The 21,968-nt window shown below is 31.6% G+C and overlaps 2 protein-coding genes across 2 annotated transcripts in view; both read right to left on the reverse strand.

The window, feature by feature from the left end:
• LOC134710741 (uncharacterized) lies at positions 1–9,698 on the reverse strand. Its single transcript, XM_063571134.1, has 8 exons — positions 9,650–9,698; positions 7,026–7,207; positions 6,118–6,270; positions 5,149–5,297; positions 3,864–4,006; positions 2,484–2,581; positions 1,762–1,942; positions 1–146 (listed from the first exon to the last, which is right to left on the reverse strand). The coding sequence occupies exons 1-8, from the start codon at positions 9,696–9,698 to the stop codon at positions 61–63; spliced, it is 1,041 nt and encodes a 346-aa protein (XP_063427204.1). The 3' UTR covers positions 1–60.
• The window catches only part of LOC134710743 (uncharacterized), a 26,234-nt gene continuing 13,923 nt past the window's right edge, over positions 9,658–21,968 (reverse strand). The window contains exons 10-17 of the mRNA XM_063571135.1: positions 20,617–20,799; positions 20,016–20,159; positions 18,438–18,635; positions 17,724–17,848; positions 16,182–16,311; positions 15,529–15,719; positions 14,779–14,872; positions 9,658–9,874 (exon numbers count right to left, since the gene is read on the reverse strand). Of these exons, the coding sequence (XP_063427205.1) occupies positions 9,713–9,874; positions 14,779–14,872; positions 15,529–15,719; positions 16,182–16,311; positions 17,724–17,848; positions 18,438–18,635; positions 20,016–20,159; positions 20,617–20,799 (1,227 nt within the window). The 3' untranslated portion in view covers positions 9,658–9,712. The remainder of the gene's footprint in view (positions 9,875–14,778; positions 14,873–15,528; positions 15,720–16,181; positions 16,312–17,723; positions 17,849–18,437; positions 18,636–20,015; positions 20,160–20,616; positions 20,800–21,968) is intronic.

A 21,968-nucleotide genomic window follows, 5' to 3' on the forward strand; every position in this document is an offset into this window, starting at 1 on the left:
TTCCATATCGAAGGTCGGTTTTCATTCAACATCAGAAAAATGTGTCGTTACTGCTTCTATTTAAAAATACAGTAGAATCCCAGAACAAACCAATATCACTGTAGATATCCAACTTGATGACAGTCTTTCCGAATAATTACCCTTACCTTGAATAAACAAAAAAATATATTCTATAAAGTTATGCATCTATGATATTGACATATGTTATTTATATAATGCTTTCTGATCTTTTATATAGATAATACGATAATACCGTTAATTTTCCTGTTTGATTGGTTTATTCTAGTCAATTTTGGGCCTTTTATAGCTTGCTGTTCAGTGTGAGCCATGGCTCCGTGCTGAAGACCGTACTTTTCAGCTGTTAGAACTTATGGTTAACTTATACAAATTGTGAATTGGATGGAGAATTATCTCATTGGCACTCGTACCACATCTTATATCTATGCATATATATTCATATCTATTTATAATACTTCATCATAATTTGTAGTAATAATCAGTAATGTACATCATAAGATTTATACTGAGTAATTAATAAGGTTTCAATTAATTGGCGAGTGGTAAATTAGATTAAATTAATTTTACTTAAATAGTTATCAAGGTACCAGGATTTCAATTTAATACGCAAAAGTTTTGTAACATGAAATTTATAAAAATTACCATATAATTGATATTCATGTCAATACTTAAGTGCTAACTACTTGGCCGGTGATACCCTTGGTGACGAAACATCCAGCAGCAGTAAAACGTTTACATGCACTAAAAGCAATACCATTTTCTACATTTGAAAATGCTTGTACAAAGTCAGGAATATGACAGTTCTTGTCCATTCATTTTTTATGCGTTTTGTTATTTGATTTTGCCATGTGATTATATATATATCTGCACTTTCCGAATTGATTTTCCTCTAAGTTCAGTATTTTTGTGATTTTACTTTCTGCTCTGTGAAGATTGCTTTTAAGATTCAGACATAAGCTAACATTGATTTTTGTATTAAACCATGCTGTGTTTACAGCAGCTCATTATAAAGTTAAAATAAAACCCACCAGTTGCATCATGTAAGTACCTATACGCAACAACCGGTGTAGTACTTATAATTTTTTATATGATAGTAATACACGGCACTTATGTGTAACCCTTGAGCGTTTCTTTGATTAAGGGATTATTTTACAGAGATTCAAGAATGTGTTCATAGTACACGGATTCTTACCCTGTACTATCACTTTCTAATTGGAATAAATAAAGGCGACAGTGGTTTACCACCCTTATCGTTCTATTGATTGACTGAATTTGCGTTTTAAGCATGTTGTCTATCTTGAAAACAATACTTAGTTTCAAGATTATTAAATGATATATCTTAAATAGATTGGGTGATATTTTCAATTGAAACAATTAAGTATAATTATTTAAGGGAGCAGTAACCTTTTAACTTCAAGGCAAATATGTTTTTTTTCTCGCGCTAAGCCTTAGGTTCAACAATTATTACACATCATGTTTTTCGACGCTTTCAATCAAATTGTTTTTTAAACGGTATGAAGGAAACCAGGATTTAGAATATTTTATTTTGTCATCTGCTTTGACCGCATTATTATTTCATCAAATTGGGATCAGAATATTTTTTTAGGAAAAAAACATGAACCCCCCCCCCCCCCCCTTAACCCCCTTGCAGTTAGTTGTTTATTTCCTAAAGCTTTACTAGTAACATTGAGAAAAAAATGGTGTAATTATAACATACAAGATACATTTAATGTCGGAACTTACCGAAACTGCCGGCATAATTGCTTCCACCTTGATTTTGAGATGCTTGAATGCCAGCATCAACTGTTGATGCGATACGAGCTAGAACAGATAATTGGTCAGGGTTTAAAGCTTCTAACTGAGAGGTAGTTGTAGACTGGGCTTGGCTTGAAGAGAAAAATCCTAGTTGTTCTTTAGAAAATTTCTGTAAGATATTTAGATAAAACATTATCATGATATGTAACTATAATATTGCAAGTAAAACACTTTATGGATAATTGTATTTTCGAAAAAAATAAAATGGAATTTGATTCTTCATGAATTGAACGTTTTTTCGTGACATTTACTTTTTGGACCTTTTGGATTATAGCTCTTCATCTTTTATATCAGCTTTGGATTTCAAATATTTTGGCCACGAGCATCACTGAAGAGACATGTATTGTCGAAATGCGCATCTGGTGCAAGAAAATTGGTACCGTTAATTTTATTACATCCTCTTTGATTAAGTTTTTCTGTTTGCTGTCCAACTATCAATTTGATTGAGCCACAATATATGAAACATTCGACACAGCATAGAAAGATAATATGAAATATCTAAACAGCTGCTGTGAATTCAGGCTTATTATTTTCTGATCGCATGGTATCTTTTTAAACGAACAAACGTTTATACAATGTACCTCCATTGTTGGTTATCGAAGGTATTACTTTCTGTATTTTTTGTTTGAAGAAATATGTTTAAAACAAACCTCAAAAGTAGACGTTGGAATATATGTGATGTGATCTGGATTGATGCTATCAATGTGATCCTCAGAAAGCTTTCGAATATCCTCTGCTTTAAGGCCACCTGTTAAAAGCCAATATCTTTTTGAATATAAAGGCAACTCCATGATGATTCGTTTTTCTCTAGATTACCTCACATCATGACCCGATTTTGGTCAAATATACGATGAAAAAAAAAACATTTGTTAAATTTTAAAGCGAAAGCATAACAATAAATATGGTCATGTAGGTCAACTTTGCGTATGCAGTTTAATACATTCAAAAATATGAATTGATAAATACTGTTGATACAAACGAAAAGAGGATGTTGATTGAAATGAATTTCGAGATCAAGTGTGCCTGAATCGCGTGCATTACAAAAATGACCAATTTTTGTCGTATCTTCTTATTTTAAATCAAGTTCACTGAACAAATGTACGCAGACATTAATGATTTGAACATTCATTTAAAGCAAACATAATGTTGTTAAGAACTTTTATAGTATTAAAGCTAATTGTTAATAGCTTGAATTAATAATTTTGTATGAATAACACCTCCACGCAATGTAAATATAAAATATGTATCTCTTATCATTGAGAAAATATGTTGGTTTTTTTTTGCTTTTTTGTTTTTGTTTTTGTCTGTTTGTTTGTTTAATTTTTGTATTTGTATCTGTATTTTGTAAATGTCGGCTGGTATCATTTCTGTATAGGAATTTACACCAATAAAATTATTTGATTTGATTTGATTTGATTTAAAATACCTATATATTTCACTTTCAAAGTTGAGAACTTGTTGTTTGCTTTTAAATACTGTTTCTAACTGTTCAGATGAACAGAGAGAAAAACAAATAAGGCTTATGTGACATTTGACGGTTAAATAAAATAAAACACTGAAATAAACAATGCAATGACATAAAGGAACACGGATGATGTCTTGGAGTATGAATAAAATCAAAAATATTATTTTTTTTTTATTAATTGCATAGTTATTTTAATTTATGATCGAAGGACACAGACGGGGTACATTAACACTCATGAGATCAAGAATGTGTCCCTAGTACACGGATGCCCCATCCGCACTATAATTTTCTATGTTCAGTAGACCGTGAAACTTGTGTTAAAACTCTAATTTAGCATTACAATTATACAGATCATATCATAGGGAACATATGTAATAAGTTTTAAATTGATTGGACTTTTTCCTCAAAAACAACCTCGACCAAAATCTTTAACCTGAAGCGGGACAGACGAACTAACGGACAGACGGACACACAGAACAGAAAAACGTAATGCCCAGTAATGGGGCATACATATCTTATAGATTCGTTCATTAATATTTCATAGAGGAATAAATGTAAAATATACCAATAACAGTGCCAACTCTCTGAATGGTAGACGTATCCCAGGTCGATACATCATCACCAAATGCTAGTTTGGCAAGTTTAGCCCACTCAATAAATTGTAGTTCATTACAGCTTGTTACTTGTCCTATAGCTTCTGACGCATTTCTGAAAATATGATCGACCGAATAAGCATATGATTAAACTGTGTGATATTTATTCTGAAGTTAGAGCAGTAATAGTATGAAACAACATCAAGGCATACTCAGGTATTTTTTCAAGTATATTTTAAAAGTTCTTTTCTTGTTAACCTTCCTCATTAAAAAGGTATTGTAAAAATATATAACGGACGGATACAAAACACTGCAACATGACAAGGTGACCTTTGTCTGTAAGAGAGAGAGTTTAATTCATTTCATATATATAAATCAGAATGAGTCATCAGTTCACATTCGACAATTGATAGTAATATGAAGGATAGATGGTATTCGAAATATCGATTGCTTTGTATATTTATTATTTAATACTTATCTTACACTTCTTAATTGGATTCTTATAAGACGTATTATAATCTATGAATTTTATTAATACATTAATATTCAATGAATTATGTCAGGACCAAAACCAACAAAAAATCATTCGAAACCAGTCGAAATATTGTCATATCATATTCATTTGAATACAAGAGATTAAAATGAAATTCAAAATGAAAAAAAATTAGTTATGTCGAGACCTTTTAGGATTCATCACAACCAACTATGGCCGTACCTACACCACAAATTACTCCCTGATTACAGATAAATCAGTGAATATGGAATAGTTTAAGAGCCTGGCTGGACACGAATAATACAATTTAATGCATTTAACTTTAAGTTCAGAAAATTAAACACACTTATTTGGATTAGAAAAATGCACATTAAAATCCATGCAAGATTTTAATTTTCTGAAACATAAACTACACATAACTTTTATTTACTACTATCTGGGTCCAGTCAGGCATTAAAACTTTCCTAGACACATCGGTTTGTCTATACCCAGAGTAAATTTTGTGGTGTAAACATGGCTATATTTTTCAAAACCATATGTCCCCATCTACGGATTATAAAAGATAGCCGTACGGTGACCTAAAGTTGTTAACATGATCGCCTTTTTTCACATGTAGATAGTTGTCTTATTTGCAATCATGCAGCAAATTCTTACTTTTATATTCAAAGTTAAAAGTCCCAACGATTAAATCAATGAACTAGTGAATGACAGAAATTTAAAAAGAAATACACGACAAAGCAAAAAATATATTCTTGAGTATTTACAAATAGGTAGTATGATGGATTGTCGCGATCTGATTCGTTGTCATTCCACAAGTGAAGTGGCCCAAAATGCTGATTTCTTCTGCACTCAAAGCGTTTACATGCTGACCATTTTTGTAATAATCCAAGAAACGCTGGAATGCTTCTTTTTTCTGCAAAATAAACAGAGATTAGGTGGCACTGCAACAAGTGTGATACGATATATGTCCACGAGACAGACAAATTTCAATATTTGGCGAACTTTTTGAATAATTTGAGTTAAACTGTTGTTATTTGAGAAGTATCGTATTGCACGAGTTTTTTGTTGTTGATAGAATATACCTCTCTAATGATTTTGATCCGTCCTGTTCAAAGTTGTTTTATTTGTATGTGACGTCATCAGACATGGTCGCATGATTTTAACTAGATAAAAGTATAGAAATAAGTTGTAGATGGTTTTTCGTTTACTTTTCTACATTGGTTAGAGGTATAGGGGGAGGGTTGAGATCTCACAAACATGTTTAACCCCGCCGCATTTTTTGCGCCTGTCCCAAGTCAGGAGCCTCTGGCCTTTGTTAGTCTTGTATTATTTTAATTTTAGTTTCTTGTGTACAATGTGGAAATTAGTATGGCGTTCATTATCACTGAACTAGTATATATTTGTTTAGGGGCCAGATGAAGGACGCCTCCGGGTGCAGGAATTTCTCGCTACATTGAAGACCTGTTGGTGACCTTCTGCTGTTGTGTTTTTTTATTTGGTCGGGTTGTTGTCTCTTTGACACATTCCCCATTTCCATTCTCAATTTTATTTGTAAGATAAATCCTGATACTTGGAAAAACACATTTGCGCGAACACATTACAAATATTTTGAATGATTATATTATAAGTGCATATGTACTAAGTGCAATTTAGGCATTTATGATCGAAACGACAGAGGATAAAAATTCACACGATAACTGTATTATTTTTATGTATATGAAGTTTCAGTATACCTGAGCTTCCGTCCAACCATCTTGCTCTCCTAATACTTCCATTGCGTCAGCATCAAGTTGTAGTGATTTGATTTCATCGATGGTCATTCCTTGAATGATAGCACCAGCAGACGATAATGTGTCTGAGGTCCATGTTCCAGGTTGTCCGAATACCTGAAGAAACAAGAATGTGTCCCCAGTTCATTGATGCCCCACTTGCACTATCATTTTCTATGTTCAATGGACCATGAAATTGGGCTAAAAACTCTAATTTGGCATTAAAATTAGAAAAATCGTATCATAGGAAACATGTGTACTAAGTGTCAAGTTGATTAGACTTCAACTTCATAAAAAAACTACCTTGACCATGAACATGAAGCGGGACAGACAGACGGACACACGGATGGACGCACGGACGAACGAATGGACTGACAGACCAGAAAATATAATGCTCCTCTACTATCGTAGATGGGGCATAAAAAACGGTAAAAACGAAATTCATTCTGAGACTCATATTTTCATCAAAGTCGATCACAATAATATACTTGTTTCAATTTTACAAATCTACTTCATAATATGATACACAGAGAAAACTAAAGAAACATTAATTAACTGTATTCTTACAATAGGACAACATCTATTTCCACAGTTGTTACATTTTTGCCATTTGATGAGGGATTTTTCCGTTTGGAATTTCCTTTAACGTTTGGTATCTTATTTTTTCTCCTTTTAGTAACTTCAGATTCTTTAATTCGTCATTGTGAAAAAAAGTACTTTGTTGGTTTGAAATCCAATTAGTTTTAAATTCTTAAAAGATATGAAATAAGACTTTAAATGAGGATCATATACTTAGTCTGGCATACTAATATACCTTTTTCAAATGCTATTTTGTGTTTGATCGTTTACTTTTCAACTAAATAAATACTTACCGTTTGTTTTTGAAGTAAAGTTAAAATAGCTCTCTTCTGGTCAATACTCCATGATGAAACGCCTCCAAGAATTTCAAGGCAATTTGTGATTTCTTCGTCTGGAATTGAACCTATGTCTTCAACAGTTAAAGCTATCACTCCATCTCCAAGTTCCGCAAGCGCATCACACGTCAAGGTAAAGCCTGTACAGATAGTAAAAGATACTAACAACAAACAACAGCAAACTTTCCTTTACTTTTACTTTTAATGGATCAGGTATATCTATATGTGTTGTAATATATGTAACACAAATTTTAAAATTGAGGCACTGTGATAAAAACTCACAAAATGATACCCATCCTCTGGCAAAGACCATGTTTTGTAAAGATTATAAGATTGAAGAAATGTAATTAACTGGTTTGAAGAGTTGATGAATCGAGATGTTCTGGTCAGATGAACCTCAAAATATAAGTACATGTATATATGATTTAAATTGTAACAGGAATGTGTCCAAAGTACACGGATGCCCCACTCGCACTATCATTCTCCATGTTCAATGGACCGTGAAATTGGATAAAAAATATAACTCGGCATTACAATTAGAAAGAATCATAGGGAACATGTGTACTAAGTTTCAAGTTGATTGGACTTCAACTTCATCAAAAACTACCTTGACCAAAAACTTTAACCTGAAACATGCACTTTCATTTTCGTTGTTCAGTGGACCGTGAAATTGGGGTCAAAAGTTTAATTTGGCTTTAAAATTAGAAAGATCATATCATAAGGAACATGTGTATTAAGTTTCAAGTTGATTGGACTTCAACTTCATCAAAAACTACCTTGACCAAAACTTTTAACCTGAAGCGGGACGGACGGACGACGAACGGACGCACAGACCAGAAAACATAATGCCCTTCTTTTATTATAGGTGGGGCATAAAAATATCATAACAATAAGGGTTTCAGTAGTTACGGATATGATATGGATACCTCCAAAATGATGCGCGAGAAAAGACCATACTTAGGAAAACCAAAATTAATCCGAATTTAAAAAACAAATTAGGAGGTGTACACTAGCATACTAATTAAGATAAATATTGCGCGAGAGTAAAATTGAACTTAGAATAGAGAATTGGAAGAAATTGCTTATTCAAACTTGGTACTCCCGTACAAATAAATCATTGGCAATTAACGGTCAATTTCTTTAGTAAAACATACCCCAATTTTTTTTCAGATCCACCATTTAAAATAATATAGGAGGTTCACAATAAACCAAGTTCAAATATTTTTTGTTGTTGAAATATTAAATAGGTTGCTTCGGTGTCAATCGGCGTAAACAACATCATCAAATGTGATGAAATAATAGTACCATTGTGACATATGAAGTTTTCGCGTATAAGCACGAATTGAAAAGTCGTCTAGGGTATAATCTCATAAAGAATTGGTAAAAGTTAGAATGGAACCATTTACTAAATTAAAAGGTGCGTAAGAAAGAATATAATAAGTTTTTGAATGAAAAATCTCAGGAATCCATTCGAGATGTAAACCAGAGATATTCATTTGTTATGATATGAATTGGCAAAATCTCTGTTTTGAATGGTAACCACAGAAAATGTTCTGAACATATATAGGTGATATGAAAATAAATCTAATTCGAACTAGTTATCCTAACTTGCTACGTTTTTTCGGTAGGTTATTTATAGCTTATATTACCTTAGTTGTATTTGGCAAAACTTTTAGGAATTTTGGTCCTCAATACTCTGCGACTTCGTACTTTTTTTGGCCTTCTAAACTTTTTTGGATTCGAGCGTCACTGATGAGTCTTTTGTAGACGAAACGCGTGTCTGGCGTATATACTAAATTAAGTCCTAGTATCTATAATGAGTTTATTTACTACCACTGAGTCGATGCCACTGCTGGTGGAGATTTCTATCCCCGAGGGTACCAAAAGCTCAGTAGTCAACACTTCGTGTGCTGATATGAATTGTCATTAATATGGTTATATTTATAAATTTACTGTTAAGAAATTTTTGATTTTTTTGAAAAACTAAGGCTTTTCTAACTCAGGCATAGATTACCTTAGTTGTATTTTGGCAAAACTTTTAGGAATTTTGGTGCTCAATGCTCTTCAACTTCGTACTTTATTTGGCCTTTTAAACTTTTTTGGATTGGAGCGTCACTGATGAGTCTTTTGTAGACGACACGCGCGTCTGACGTATATACTATATTCAGTCCTGATATCTATGATGAGTTTATTTGATTGAAATCCATTTTTAAGGAGTTGTAAAATGTTCACCACAACCCACCACTTTACTATGAATTAGCAATGTGCATGGCTTTGTTATAGAAACTTCAGAACTGATTTTTAAAACCAATTCTTATATATATCCCCTATCAACGACGGTTGATGCCTCAACCACCAGATTATCAACTCGAGCTTGTATTATCAAACATGTTTTTTTGTAATTTAAACTATTGTTGGAATAACGTTTACAAAAAACTCTACTGTACGCTTAAGTAATCTCGATTTCTAATTTCTTCCAAATTATCATTACAACATATTTTTTTTCTAATTTGCAATGTGACTATGTACAATGACCTTCTTCAACTGGATCATAAACCTCTGGTCATAGTTAATTACCTTACCTACAGATCTTTTCTTCCTACTAGTACCATACAGTGAATCTTGAAGCATCTGATCTACAGATTTTAACAGTACACCGCTATAGTCGATTTCCGCCTCTTTCTCCATGGTCTTCTCCTCATCTGTAAGATCTTTCTTAATTCCACGTGTCTTACGCTCTTGCATATTCTCGATTTCTTCTTTTCACTACTCTCTGTGATACATTCATTTGAGGTATACAGCATTTCCTGACAAAAAAGGGGGGTCTTTTTTACAGAATTTGATTTGGTCAAAGAAATGATTTATAAGCAAATCGTATAGCTCCTCATTTATTCAGGTACTCATACATCCAAAGATTTCATAATTGTAAAATAAACCGTGATCAAGATAAAGGAAAATCCAGAAAAAAAAGCTTATAGGGAACACCAAATTTCTAAAGTTGTTTTTATCTCACATGTTATACATTGCATAGCTGATATCAAAATTTTGTAGCTTAATTTAATCTGTTACATATTGACCTCAACATTCACCTTGTATAACCCGTTACTACTTTCTATCACATATTAAATGTAAAAGCTGTATAAAGTCAAACAAGTGTAAGTCTAGGATTAACCTCGAAACAATGAATTGCACATTTCAATGCCACCGCGCAATTTTTGTTGTTGTTGTTTATAATAGGGAACATTGAAAATGTAAAACTCTAATTTGAAGCTTTTTTAGTTGGTTATTCAACAGTGTTTTGAATGTTGATTAACATTGGGTGTGCATATTCAAAAAGAAGATAAAAACAAGCAAGGTTTCCAAGACACAGGTCTGTCATACTTGCCACACGTTAAAAATTAAATGACGAACTTTTGTGGTGTTTTTCAATAATTGAAACCGTTAAATACTGAAGACACTTTGACCTGTTACTACAGGGGAGATTTTAGAAAATGGATAAATAAGTATCACCGCATATTGTCCGTGCAACTATTTACCGAACGAACCCTAATGAAATTAATTTGTAGATAAAAAAAAATAATCAAAGCGCTGTAAGCAGTGTAGGCAGTTAACCAAAAACCAAGGCAAACATAATTATGAAAACTGGCAATGTTGCTTCAACTTTTTTTTAAAGATTTAAAAGAACAAACATTAAACATTCATATATAATTGTGCATTTATGTTCATTTAATGAATTAAACATTAAGGCAAATAATTCATATTTTATCAAGGTTTTCAATAGCAACGCACATGATCACTCTTTCATTTCGTTGGTATCAAAATCTTTTACAAGTTCTCAAAACATACACAAGAGGGTGTGGGTTGACCCTAGGGACTACCCCTATTTTTCATTTGAAATTTTTATATTGTCCCATACATGAATATATATGGTTTATGGGTGGGGATCTCGACCGTTATCAAGTTTTCAATCAGATGACTGCAGGAACTCCCCTATATTTCATTTAATTTAGAGTTGGGGATCCCAACTGTTTCAAGTTCTTAAACATGAGGGGTAGGGTGACAACAGGGACTTCCCCTATATTTCATTTGAATTGTTATATTGTCTTATACATGAGTATATATGGTTAAGGGGTGATGATCTCGAATTTTTCCAAGTTCTCAAACATGAAGGTGTACAGTGACCATAGGGACCCCCTTTTAATTTATTCAATTTGTAATATTGTCCCATACATAAATATATTTTGTTTAAGATTGTGGATCTCGACCGTTATAAATTCTAAAACATAAAGGGGTAGAGTGGCCCTACGAACCCCACCTATATTTCATATGATTTGTTATATTGTCCCATACATGAATATATATTGTTTAGGGATGGGGATCATGACCGTTACCAAGTTTAGGTCATTTTGGTTTCTTGTGGATAGTCGTCTCATTGGCAATCATACCACATCTTTTTTTTTATATAAGAAACTTCCAGCTATTTTAATTGACCTATCAAAATTGAGAAGAAGAAAAAAATACCCCTTGAAATAGCAGTAATATGTTTAACTTGAAAAGCATTTAACATGCATTACCAACATTTATCACTGATAAAAAAATCTATACTGTTTCCATGAACATATATATTGTTAGATAAACTGTTCCCAGCTGTCACTTGTATTGGATTTGACATTAAAATTGGTGTACAAAATATATTCTGCTTTTTCTTTCTTTTAAACAATTTTGGTTTTCTATTCTAGTGTTTATATTTATATACCATGCATAGCTGTATTTTGTCACCTGTCTGGATTTATTTAGTTGATAGCCCCAAAACCCGGGATTACCCTTATCCGCTTCCGGAATCGGATCCGATATTGTAATCTCTCGGCAGCCATTTTGTTTACAATGTTGTTTTTGACAGAAAGTGAGATACGATTTTACTCGGATTTACACATTATTTATCGGCGATTTTCTGTATAAAGCTAGCGGTTGAACATATTGAACATTGCTGTCATGAATAGTAATGATGAAAATAAGTTTGAGATCGTTTTTTAGGAAACTTTGGTAAAAATGTTTGCAAAGTTATTTTTTTATTTTCTTTCAATGTCCGTCGGGCGTAGCTAGTAATTAAGTAGAAAGTCCGACTGCAAAAGTGGAAGGTCACAGACCGCGGACCACCGCTTATTTGAACCCCTGCGTCCAAATTAAAAAGATACGAAAATTTCGTCTTCTAATTCAAAATTGCCGCCAACAGCGTGATCAGTGCAACTTATATACGTATTTGACTACGTATTGACGACAAACAATATTCCTACGAGTTTTGATATTTGGGAAATCTTAACTACTTGTCTTTAGAGATTTTCGGCGATTAAATATTTCATACATTTGTTCTTTGACATCTTAGCCAAAAGCTCAGGGGATAATAAACTACATAAGGATTCCTAATGTGCTCTACTTCCTATGTGCAACTTCAAAACTTTTGGGAAAATCGACGATCATTTAAGGTTTTTCTGGTCATATTTATTGTAATCCAGAATGAAAAGTATGATAAAACTGTCCAATAAGTTATAAATAATATAGTAGACAGCTAAATAATAACAATGGCATGTAAAGACAAAATTGAGGGAATCAACTGGAGCAATGGACCAGTTAAAACTCTTGGCATTTACTTTGGGCATTGTACGGAGGAATGTGATAAACTAAATTGGGAAAATAAGATTGAAAAGATGAATAAATTATTTTATTCTTGGCAAAAAAGAAATCTTACTATTTTTGGAAAAAATTTGATAATTAAAACATTAATTGTGCCCATTTTTACTTTTGTGGGATCTGCTTGCAGAGTTCCAGAGAAATTTTTAAAAGAAATAGAAAAAAGTTGTTTTAAATTTATTTGGGATAATAAACCAGATAAAGTAAAAAGAAATTCAATTATTGGTCCATATGAAAAGGGGGGTTTGAATATGATAGATATCAGAAGTTATTTCACCGCTCTAAAAGCTATGTGGGTAAAAAGATTAGTAAATGATTATGAAGGAGGTTGGACAATTATACCTCAACACTATTTTTATAATTTTGGGTCAAACTGGCTAGTGTTTCAAACAAACAGTGGGGGTAGGACAGACGAAAGTATTGAAAACATCCTAGAATTTTATAAAGATATTATTAAATGTTGGAAATTAACTGGTGGAGGTCTAACAAAAAAACCAGAAACATTTACAGATATAAGAAAACAAATATTATGGAACAATAAATTTATTAAATTTGAAAATAAAGCTATATTTTTAAAATATTGGATTAAAAGCGATCTTATTTATGTAAATGATATCATAGATGAAAAAGGTTGTATTTCTCAAGACATAATTTTAAATAAACTAAAAAATAAATCAAACTGGATGGCTGAAATCAATTTAGTTAAGAAATCTATACCAAAAGACTGGACAGCAATTTTAAAATCGGAAAATTCTATAAAAAGTATTGTTAAAATAAAAAGAAACCAATTTATATTGGATGGTTTACCTATAAAATTAGAAGCATTAACAAATAAACTTTTATATAAGTCTCTGATAAATAAAAAAAAATTGAACCAGCTATTGGACCCAAAAAATGGCTGCGTATATTTGATATAGATGATGTGTTATATCAAAACTATCTATATAAATTTTTATTCAAATATTTAAAAGAAAATAAACTTAGAATTTTTAGATGGAAATTACTACAACATATTCTACCTACAAAGAAACTTTTATGCAGGTGGAAAATTGTAAACAATAGTTCTTGTAATTTGTGTACACAAGAAGAAGATTATGATCACTTCTTTATACTGTGTCCGTATTTAAAACTTTTTTGGAATAAAATAAATGAAGTTTTAAATAACAGTAGAATAACTTTTAAGGTAAAACTAAGACACTTAGTATTTGGATATAAAACTTCTGAAGAAGAATATTTTGACCTAAACTATTTTTTAACAATTGTGGGCTTTTCAATTTATAAAGCCTACTACATATCTGATCAAAAGACAAAAAATGTCAATGTTTACTCAATTTTTCGCAATGAGTTCAATAGAAGAGTATGTTTGAAAATTAAAAGTAATGTTTTAGCATTTATTAGAAAACATATTACGTGATTAAGTGATATTATCTAATATATATATATATGATGTAAAAAATGTAATATGTATTTTGCAACTAATCACTACCCTGAGTGATTAGTGGATTGTAACAGGAAACATCAGGAGGAGCTTGGACTCCTGAATGATATTGTAACAAGCCAATATTTGAAATAAATATTTATTTATGTTGTTAAAAAAAACCAAAAACAATGGCATGTATTTCAGCATTTATTGGTTAGCACACAAATCCAGGGCGCTCGCATAAGGCAGCTTAACTGCCTAAAAATAACACTTTATAATTTCATTTTGTCTAAAGCGCTTTTTGAATAATAAACATGTTTTATGTTTCAGTTAATCATATCTTCCCTGTCATTTTAATTCGGTAAATTGAAATTAATATATTTGTAATCGAAATAAAAAATCTTTAAAAATATGTAGAATTCTGCTATTCAACACCACAATATAAATCTAGATGTTCAATCGGTCACTTTCGTTTTCTTATACTATATATATACCATTTTATATGTATATCTACAGATGATTTTGCTTTAACAAGTGTGTTTATTAATGTAATTTAAATTTCCATGAGATTTACTATAAGGAATTGCCATGAAATGTACTTACAAGTGGAATAGACTCCAGCAGCTCTTTTGACAAAGACTTGGTGCATGTACCTAAAGTACAAATATCTACTTCTGTGAAACTCGGCATAGATGAACTGAAACATATTCAAAAGTGAGCATATCATTAAAAATTGTGGTTGAACATAAGGTATACAGTTCTACATCCATGCTCAAGAAAGTGAAATTTTCATATCTTCAATTAATTAGAAGGGCTATAAATCTGTCATCTCATGCTGATAAGGCGACCAATAATATTACTTAACAAACAGATGTTTGTAAAACACAAAATTGTTAAACTTTTAAAAAGTTTTAGAGAACACACAGGCACATGTGAGGTTGACCCCTCCCATTTTCCCTCTTTTTCTTTGTTTAATTTCTATTTTGGAAATATTAGATGATGTTGTTTATCCTGACTTTCTGGAGAAAAAAAAATTTTGTAAAAAAAAATCAAAATCACATATAATGAAAAAAAGATACATTTCTGGATTGGCGTTGTGTATTTCATTTTTATCCTTTCTTTCAATAAATATCACCCACAAATTGAAAGAAAAACCATGTGGTATCTGTGAATATACATAATGTTATTGATTTGACAGTTTAATTTGAAATATAGCTTGTTTTCAGAGTTCCAGATTGAATTCTTACTTGGCAAATATGAAAAGAACAAATTAATTAATGCTTTAGAATTAGAATCTATTGTAAAAATGTTCTTTCAGATACATATTATGCACAATTGCGTTAGTAAACTCACTTTATTGCTTCTGATTGCATGCCTGCTCTGATTAGGACGTTTTTATGTTCAGTGTTCCATGGACATTTTTCACACAGATCTTTCGCATACGTCTTAAAAGCATCTGCATCAATATTCATTATTTGGCTTCTTGACAACCCACACATTAAAGTACCACATTTTTCGAATATTTCATTGGTTAGAACGCTTGGCTGAAAATTAAAATTGACCATTGAAAAATTATAAAACATAAAACAAAATTATTTATGCTGTTTTCCAACTGTATCTGCTTATGTTTTCCGAGGTTGTTTTTTTATATTATTATATTCAAAAACACATAGGGAATACGTTAATTCCATCTCAACAACAACCAGGTTGATTCCATCACATTTTCTCTCGAAAAAAAACCTTGTATGAAAAAAGGAATATGCTAGTTAATATCTATTTGCTCTAAGTTTTTTTTTTATAGTAGAGGTTTTGATAGTTTCTATTGAATCCCGTCTTTTTGACTTTACCTTGGAGTTCTGTAATTTTGTCATGACTTTTTTATGTTATCTTCTTCATTGACATTTCAATATATCTGGATTCATAAATAATACTTTTTTTTACCAGATTTTAGTAGATTTTTGGATGAGACTAATTTCACTGCCCTCACAATAACTAAATAGACATACCGTACACCATGGACAAATCTGTATTTTCTCACGTATATCTTGTATTGAAACTCGAGAAATGTCAACTGCACCTAACTCTACACAGATTTGTTCCCGAGTTTCCTCGTTATACTTTCTTAAGTCGGCCATTCTAGAAGAAAAAGAGTATGTAGTATACATTATCACTGAACTAGTATATATATATTTGTGTAGGGAGCCAGCTGAAGGACGATTCCGGGTGCAGAAATTTCTCGCTGCATTGCAGACCTGTTGGTGACCTTTTGCTATTTTTTGTTCTATGGTCGGGTTGTTGTCTCTGTGGCTTATTTTTGAAAATCTATAGTATTTTTAAATATTTTTTATTCTGACGTTCTTTAGTTTCAAGTGAAAGAATTAGAGAATCCCCATTTTACATTAATCCTGTTATAAAATAGATTTTGAATGGTACGGTTCATCTTATTTTTATGTATGTTTTACATATATGGCCGAGTTCACTTAAAACTCAGCTTACTTCAGAGTTTAAGGAGTATCACGTGAACGCACTCGAGTTACTTTTCGGAACAACTCTAAATAGATCTAGGGAAAGACAATGATTGATTTCACGTCATTCAAGGGTTTCTCGAGTTTAACCCTAGCTCAGTAAGGATTGGAACAGGGTAAGAGGTGTTAACTCGAGAGATTCGAGTAAACTCTGATTGTTGAAACCCGATTTAGTAAAGTTAACTAGGACTATAAGTCTTAATAGTTTTCATATTATTATTTTAGTTTTAACAAATTCATACTGAAGAAGAGAAAAAGAAAGAAAATGTGTAAACTCAATTAAATACCGAACATTTTTGAAAGATGACATGAATTGTTTTTCCCACTTTTCTCAATTTGATGTGTTTCCCTTAGTTTTTGTTTGTAACCCGGATTTTTTTCTCTCTCTCAATTGTTTTATGAATTTCGAACAGCGGTATACTTCTACTGCCTTTATTTAATTCTTCTTTCCTCGTTATTGACAAATCTTCGAATACGACCTACATGCGACTTCTCAAATGTTATATGCAACAGTGGTGATGCACTGAGCGAAGACAGATCAGCCTTTTTTTCGATTCACTGATTCCCGTTTAGTACAAGTATTATTGGAATTCGTGTTTGTTAGTCTTTAGAGTAATGTTTAGGCTTTCGTTACGGTAGTTCACCATGAAATTATGTGTACTACAAATTTTACAACATGTATATCAATGAGAAAACTTTTAAATTATATGCTTTATTAGGATTTTGAACCCGATTTCACTGTATTTTATAAGGCAAAAGTTTTGAATTAAGATTGATTAACTTTTACATGAAGATGTTGCTATATCGTTTAAGAGCAATTTTTGTTTGCATGAACAAACCCTCTGGAGGTTCAAATTATCATGGAATACACGAACAAATCCTCCGATGTTGAATTCGGATTTAAAAAAATCAATTGATTAAGAAGCTTATACATTATAAAAGTTAGGAGGACATTTTTCGAATCCCTAACCTTTCGACTATAGCAGATTGGAATATAAAATGAAGCGTTAGAATTATTCTTACGAAGCATTATAAAACCACTGTAGTCCCTTTATTGGATTTGTTTCTGTTTCTTGGTCTACCAATGCACTACTGTCGAAAGATTCTTCCTCCCTAAATATTCTTGATCTTCTGAACATGAGTCCTATCTGTAAATAATTGTAACTTAATATAGCAACAAGTCAATTAAAAAACTATTTGGCATGGGCCATTATTAGTCCTTAGTTCTAACGGTTTTATTTGAATTACATTTAAACCACATAAAATAAAAACAACACGTTATAAATGTCGTGCATCTGAAGAGGTTTTCTGTATTTACCTTCATCAGTAGAGATCAAAGATTTTATCAGTATCTTTTCAACTTCGACTCACACGTTCTTGCATATCCACATTGAAATAGAAATGTCATTGAAAGTGGCACGCCAATTCCATTAAAACTATTCCCAGATGAATATCAGAATGATAATTTTTTAATCATTTTTATTAATAACATTATGGTGTCAATTGTAAAAATATATTGATCGGTTCAAAAATGATCGGAACGCTGCTATTTGCATGCAATTATTTTCAAAGAAATTATATTTTATTTTGATATTGACACATATTTCGTAGTCGATTTTATTTAACCAAATTCACTTTAAATATCAATGCAAATACAACAATTCATAACATATTTGCAAACGAATAGTAAATCACCATCGTCTCAATATTTCCATTTTCTTTACTTAACTAACTCGCCTGTTTAAAAGAGCTGCAGTTTGCAGACATCAGGTCTTCAGGAGGAAATGAATATAGTATGCTGTCAGGAATACTTCCAATAGTCACTAGATCCATTCCATACCATATCGTAGAACCAACAAGTTTTGTAATAAATGAAGTTTCCCATTCTGATAAAGGTCCTAATATCTCTGTTAATTCATTCCAGCATATCTTTGCCTGTTACGTAGTTAACATGTACTTTAATTTAAAGGTGGTTAAAAGCATACGTTTGCATTTAACAGTACTCTTGGATCTAGTGGCACATGCTCTTATGTACCTACCATGACGTTAAATCAATGAAATCTATGTTATCTCACTTTCATTTGAGTTTATGTTTTTTTATTCAATAGTTATCTTTGTTGTATTTTGTGTACTTCTGTTAGTCTGATATTTCTTTCTTTTTTTAACCCTGGGGTTTTTGATTAATTTTAATGTCCCTTTTAGTATCGTTCGCCTCTATTTTTCGGTTTATTTTTTATTTGCCACTATTATTTCTTCTCTGTTTCGTTTTGTGTTTTACTTTATCATAGAAGCACTTTGATATCGATTTACATACAACCTTGCGGGTCGAGAAGGACCTGCTTACCCTTCCGGAGCACCTGAGATCACCCCCATTTTTTGGGTTAGGTTCGTGTTGCTACATCTTTGGTTTTCTATGTTGTGTCATGTGTTCTGTCATTTGTCTGTTTGTCTTTTTCATTTTTAGCCATGGCGTTGTAAGTTTGTTTTCGATCTATGAGTTTGACTGTCCCAATGGTATCTTTCGCACCTCTTTTATGTTTGTGTTGATGTTGAAAAGATAAACTAGAATATATTATGAAGCTGTCTCTGGTGTTATACTATTCATTTTAATTGAGAATACATAAACATTTTTCTACATTTACACTTTTTTACGGGAATAACGGTTTCAACAAGACTGACACGCTTAATTGTCTTTTTCATATTCTATTTTGAGAAGCAGGAAGAACCATGTGTTTTTTTTTAAATTCATGAACGTTTACCCAATTCATACATTCATACAGGAATAATGCTTCTAACAAGGCAGACACGCTTACTTGTCTTTTTCAGATTCTTATTTCAGAAGCAAGTAGAACCATATGTTTTTGTTCTTCACTATAAATTCTATTTTAGTCAATGTTGGTTTTCAACTGCATAGGTTTTTATACATTCTTTGAGTCTTAAATATTCGGATTCATCTTCAGATTTAGAAAACTTCATAATTCTTAATCTCGAATTAAAAAGTTAGAATTACAATCAATGATTTTGGATCTTTTCATTATCTGAAAATTTAAAATAATCAATGCTGATATCGGCTGAGACTATTTAGTATTTAACTATTTGCTGTTCTATGAATGCTTTCTAGTTATAACAATAGTCTATACATATCATTATATGAATATGTATAGCCATATCAAGCATAAACTATATCATTTCGTCGAACTGAATATTCATATCCAATGGTATGCATTGATATCAACTCTCTTTCTTCTAAAATACTTTACTTACTGTAAGTTATTTTCGAAATTAAGAAATGCAAAGTTTTAACTAGTATACTACCTCTTCACATGTACATTCCATGATTGTTTTCATTCCATTTTGAAGTTGTCTAGCAATAATATATCCTTTGCCTACTCCTTCTGGTAGGAATGAACCGAGATATGTCGCAGCCAACTTATCCATAGCACCTTCTTTGTGTGTTGCCTGATAAATATCATGGATCCTGTAAGTTTTTCGTTTGCCAAATATTTTTTTAAACATTTTTATTTATAATACAAATCACAGAACCTATATGTTTTTTTTAAAATTTTTTTTTTTTAATTTACAACCGTATTGACATTTCCCGAAGATTCATGCCAAAAGAATAATATCCGGAGGCTTAACTACTTTTGCTATCCTAAATTGTAAATGAAACAATATAATTATATCTTATTGTAGGATGCTTATTTCTACTATTCATGAATAATATGTGGCTTAATAAATGGGAAGATAATTTTCAAGACATAATATATTTGTATTAAGTAGAAGACAGCAGAAAGGGAAACTGATGACATTGTTGGGTTTTGGAAGATAAGTTATTCAAGGAGGATGATATAGTTTTATATCTAAATTTCAGTTTAAGTCCATATTCATAAGTTTTCCGATATAACTGCATACATACAAGATCTAAGATGGCTATCATCAGATTTCTCCGTGGTTTTATGTTCCTCATTTCGTATCCAGTTGCTAGCTGTTCAATTACTTCATCAGTAAACTCCTCTGGTTTAATATCTTTCCAGTGTTTGGCTCTAAAACATCTCAGCATAATTCCAAAGTTCATCATCTCTCCCGCTTTTAATTCCCCCTATCAAAATATTCTTTGAACATATATCAATATAATTATTTCAGTCTTAAGTTATATATTTTGATGCGACTGTCATACAAGTGATAGGTTAAACCAGCTATAAAACCCGGTTCAATCCACCATTTTCTACATGAGAAAATGCTTGCACCAAGTTAGGAATATGACAGTTGTTATACATTCGTTTGATGTTTTTGAATTTGACATGTAATAAGGGAATTTCCGTTTTGAATTTTCTTCGGAGTTAAGTATTTTTGTGATTTTTCTTTTTAATAAAGGAATTTGTTGCATTGTTTCTATCAAGTGAAGTGTATGTCAACCACTTTGTTTAAGGAAAAGACCAACATTCTATTTGCTTAGCTATGACTAGCTTTGACTAGCTTTTCCATTGTTTCGTTTCGCGGAGAATAACAAAATATTATAAATTTAGACAATAGATATAGGAAGATGTGGTGTGAGGGCCAATGAGACAACTCTCCATCCAAGTAACAATTTAAAAAGTAAACCATTATAGGTTAAAGTATGGCCTTCAACACGGAGCGTTGGCTCACACCGTACAACAAGCTATAAAGGGCCCCAAAATTACTAGTGTAAAACCATACAAACGGGAAAACCAACGGTCTAATCTATATAAACAAAACGAGAAAGGCATGATTATTGTTTTAATTCTATAACTCAACGTTTAAGCTTTTCATTTTTTTTACTTGGACGCGTGCCACCAGTAGCATTCTGCAATTAATCGCAATTCAAACATAACCAGTTGACTACACAATCCAGGCAAACTTAGAATAGTCGCACATCTTTATTCAACAGGAATGTAATACTTACGTGGGGACTTTCTTGTTTCTTGAATTTGTATAAATTTACTAGTGCCTAAATTGAAAGAAAAATTATTTAGTCAATAAAACTATTATCTTTAGATTTAATTGGAATATAAATGAATTCTTCGTTTTTCCTTATCAAAATCTTTTCTTTCACAGTCTAATAACTGAATGAAGGGAAAAAAAATTAAAACGAATTATCCAATATGTACGTTTCATGATCTTTCATTAACAACATTTAAAAAAAAATTAAGATGGATGTAGAGGAGTATGTCCAGTATGACCCCTTTTCAGCCTCAAAATATAGCAGTTTTACAAAAATTTTAAAATATAAACTTTTAGTTATTCGTT

The sequence above is a fragment of the Mytilus trossulus genome, chromosome 3 (genome assembly GCF_036588685.1).
Source record: "Mytilus trossulus isolate FHL-02 chromosome 3, PNRI_Mtr1.1.1.hap1, whole genome shotgun sequence".
NCBI lineage: Eukaryota > Metazoa > Mollusca > Bivalvia > Mytilida > Mytilidae > Mytilus > Mytilus trossulus.

What these genes read in the sequence shown, in the direction of transcription:
- LOC134710741 (XM_063571134.1), bottom strand. Translation starts at nt 9,698, where the DNA reads ATGCTTCAAGATTCACTGTATGGTACTAGTAGGAAGAAAAGATCTGTA. An exon ending in TAGGAAGAAAAGATCTGTAG is followed by an intron (nt 7,208 to 9,649) that starts GTAAGGTAATTA and finishes CTATCTGTACAG; the next exon opens with GCTTTACCTTGACGTGTGAT. An exon ending in ATCCATCATACTACCTATTT is followed by an intron (nt 4,007 to 5,148) that starts GTAAATACTCAA and finishes TCATATTTTCAG; the next exon opens with AAATGCGTCAGAAGCTATAG.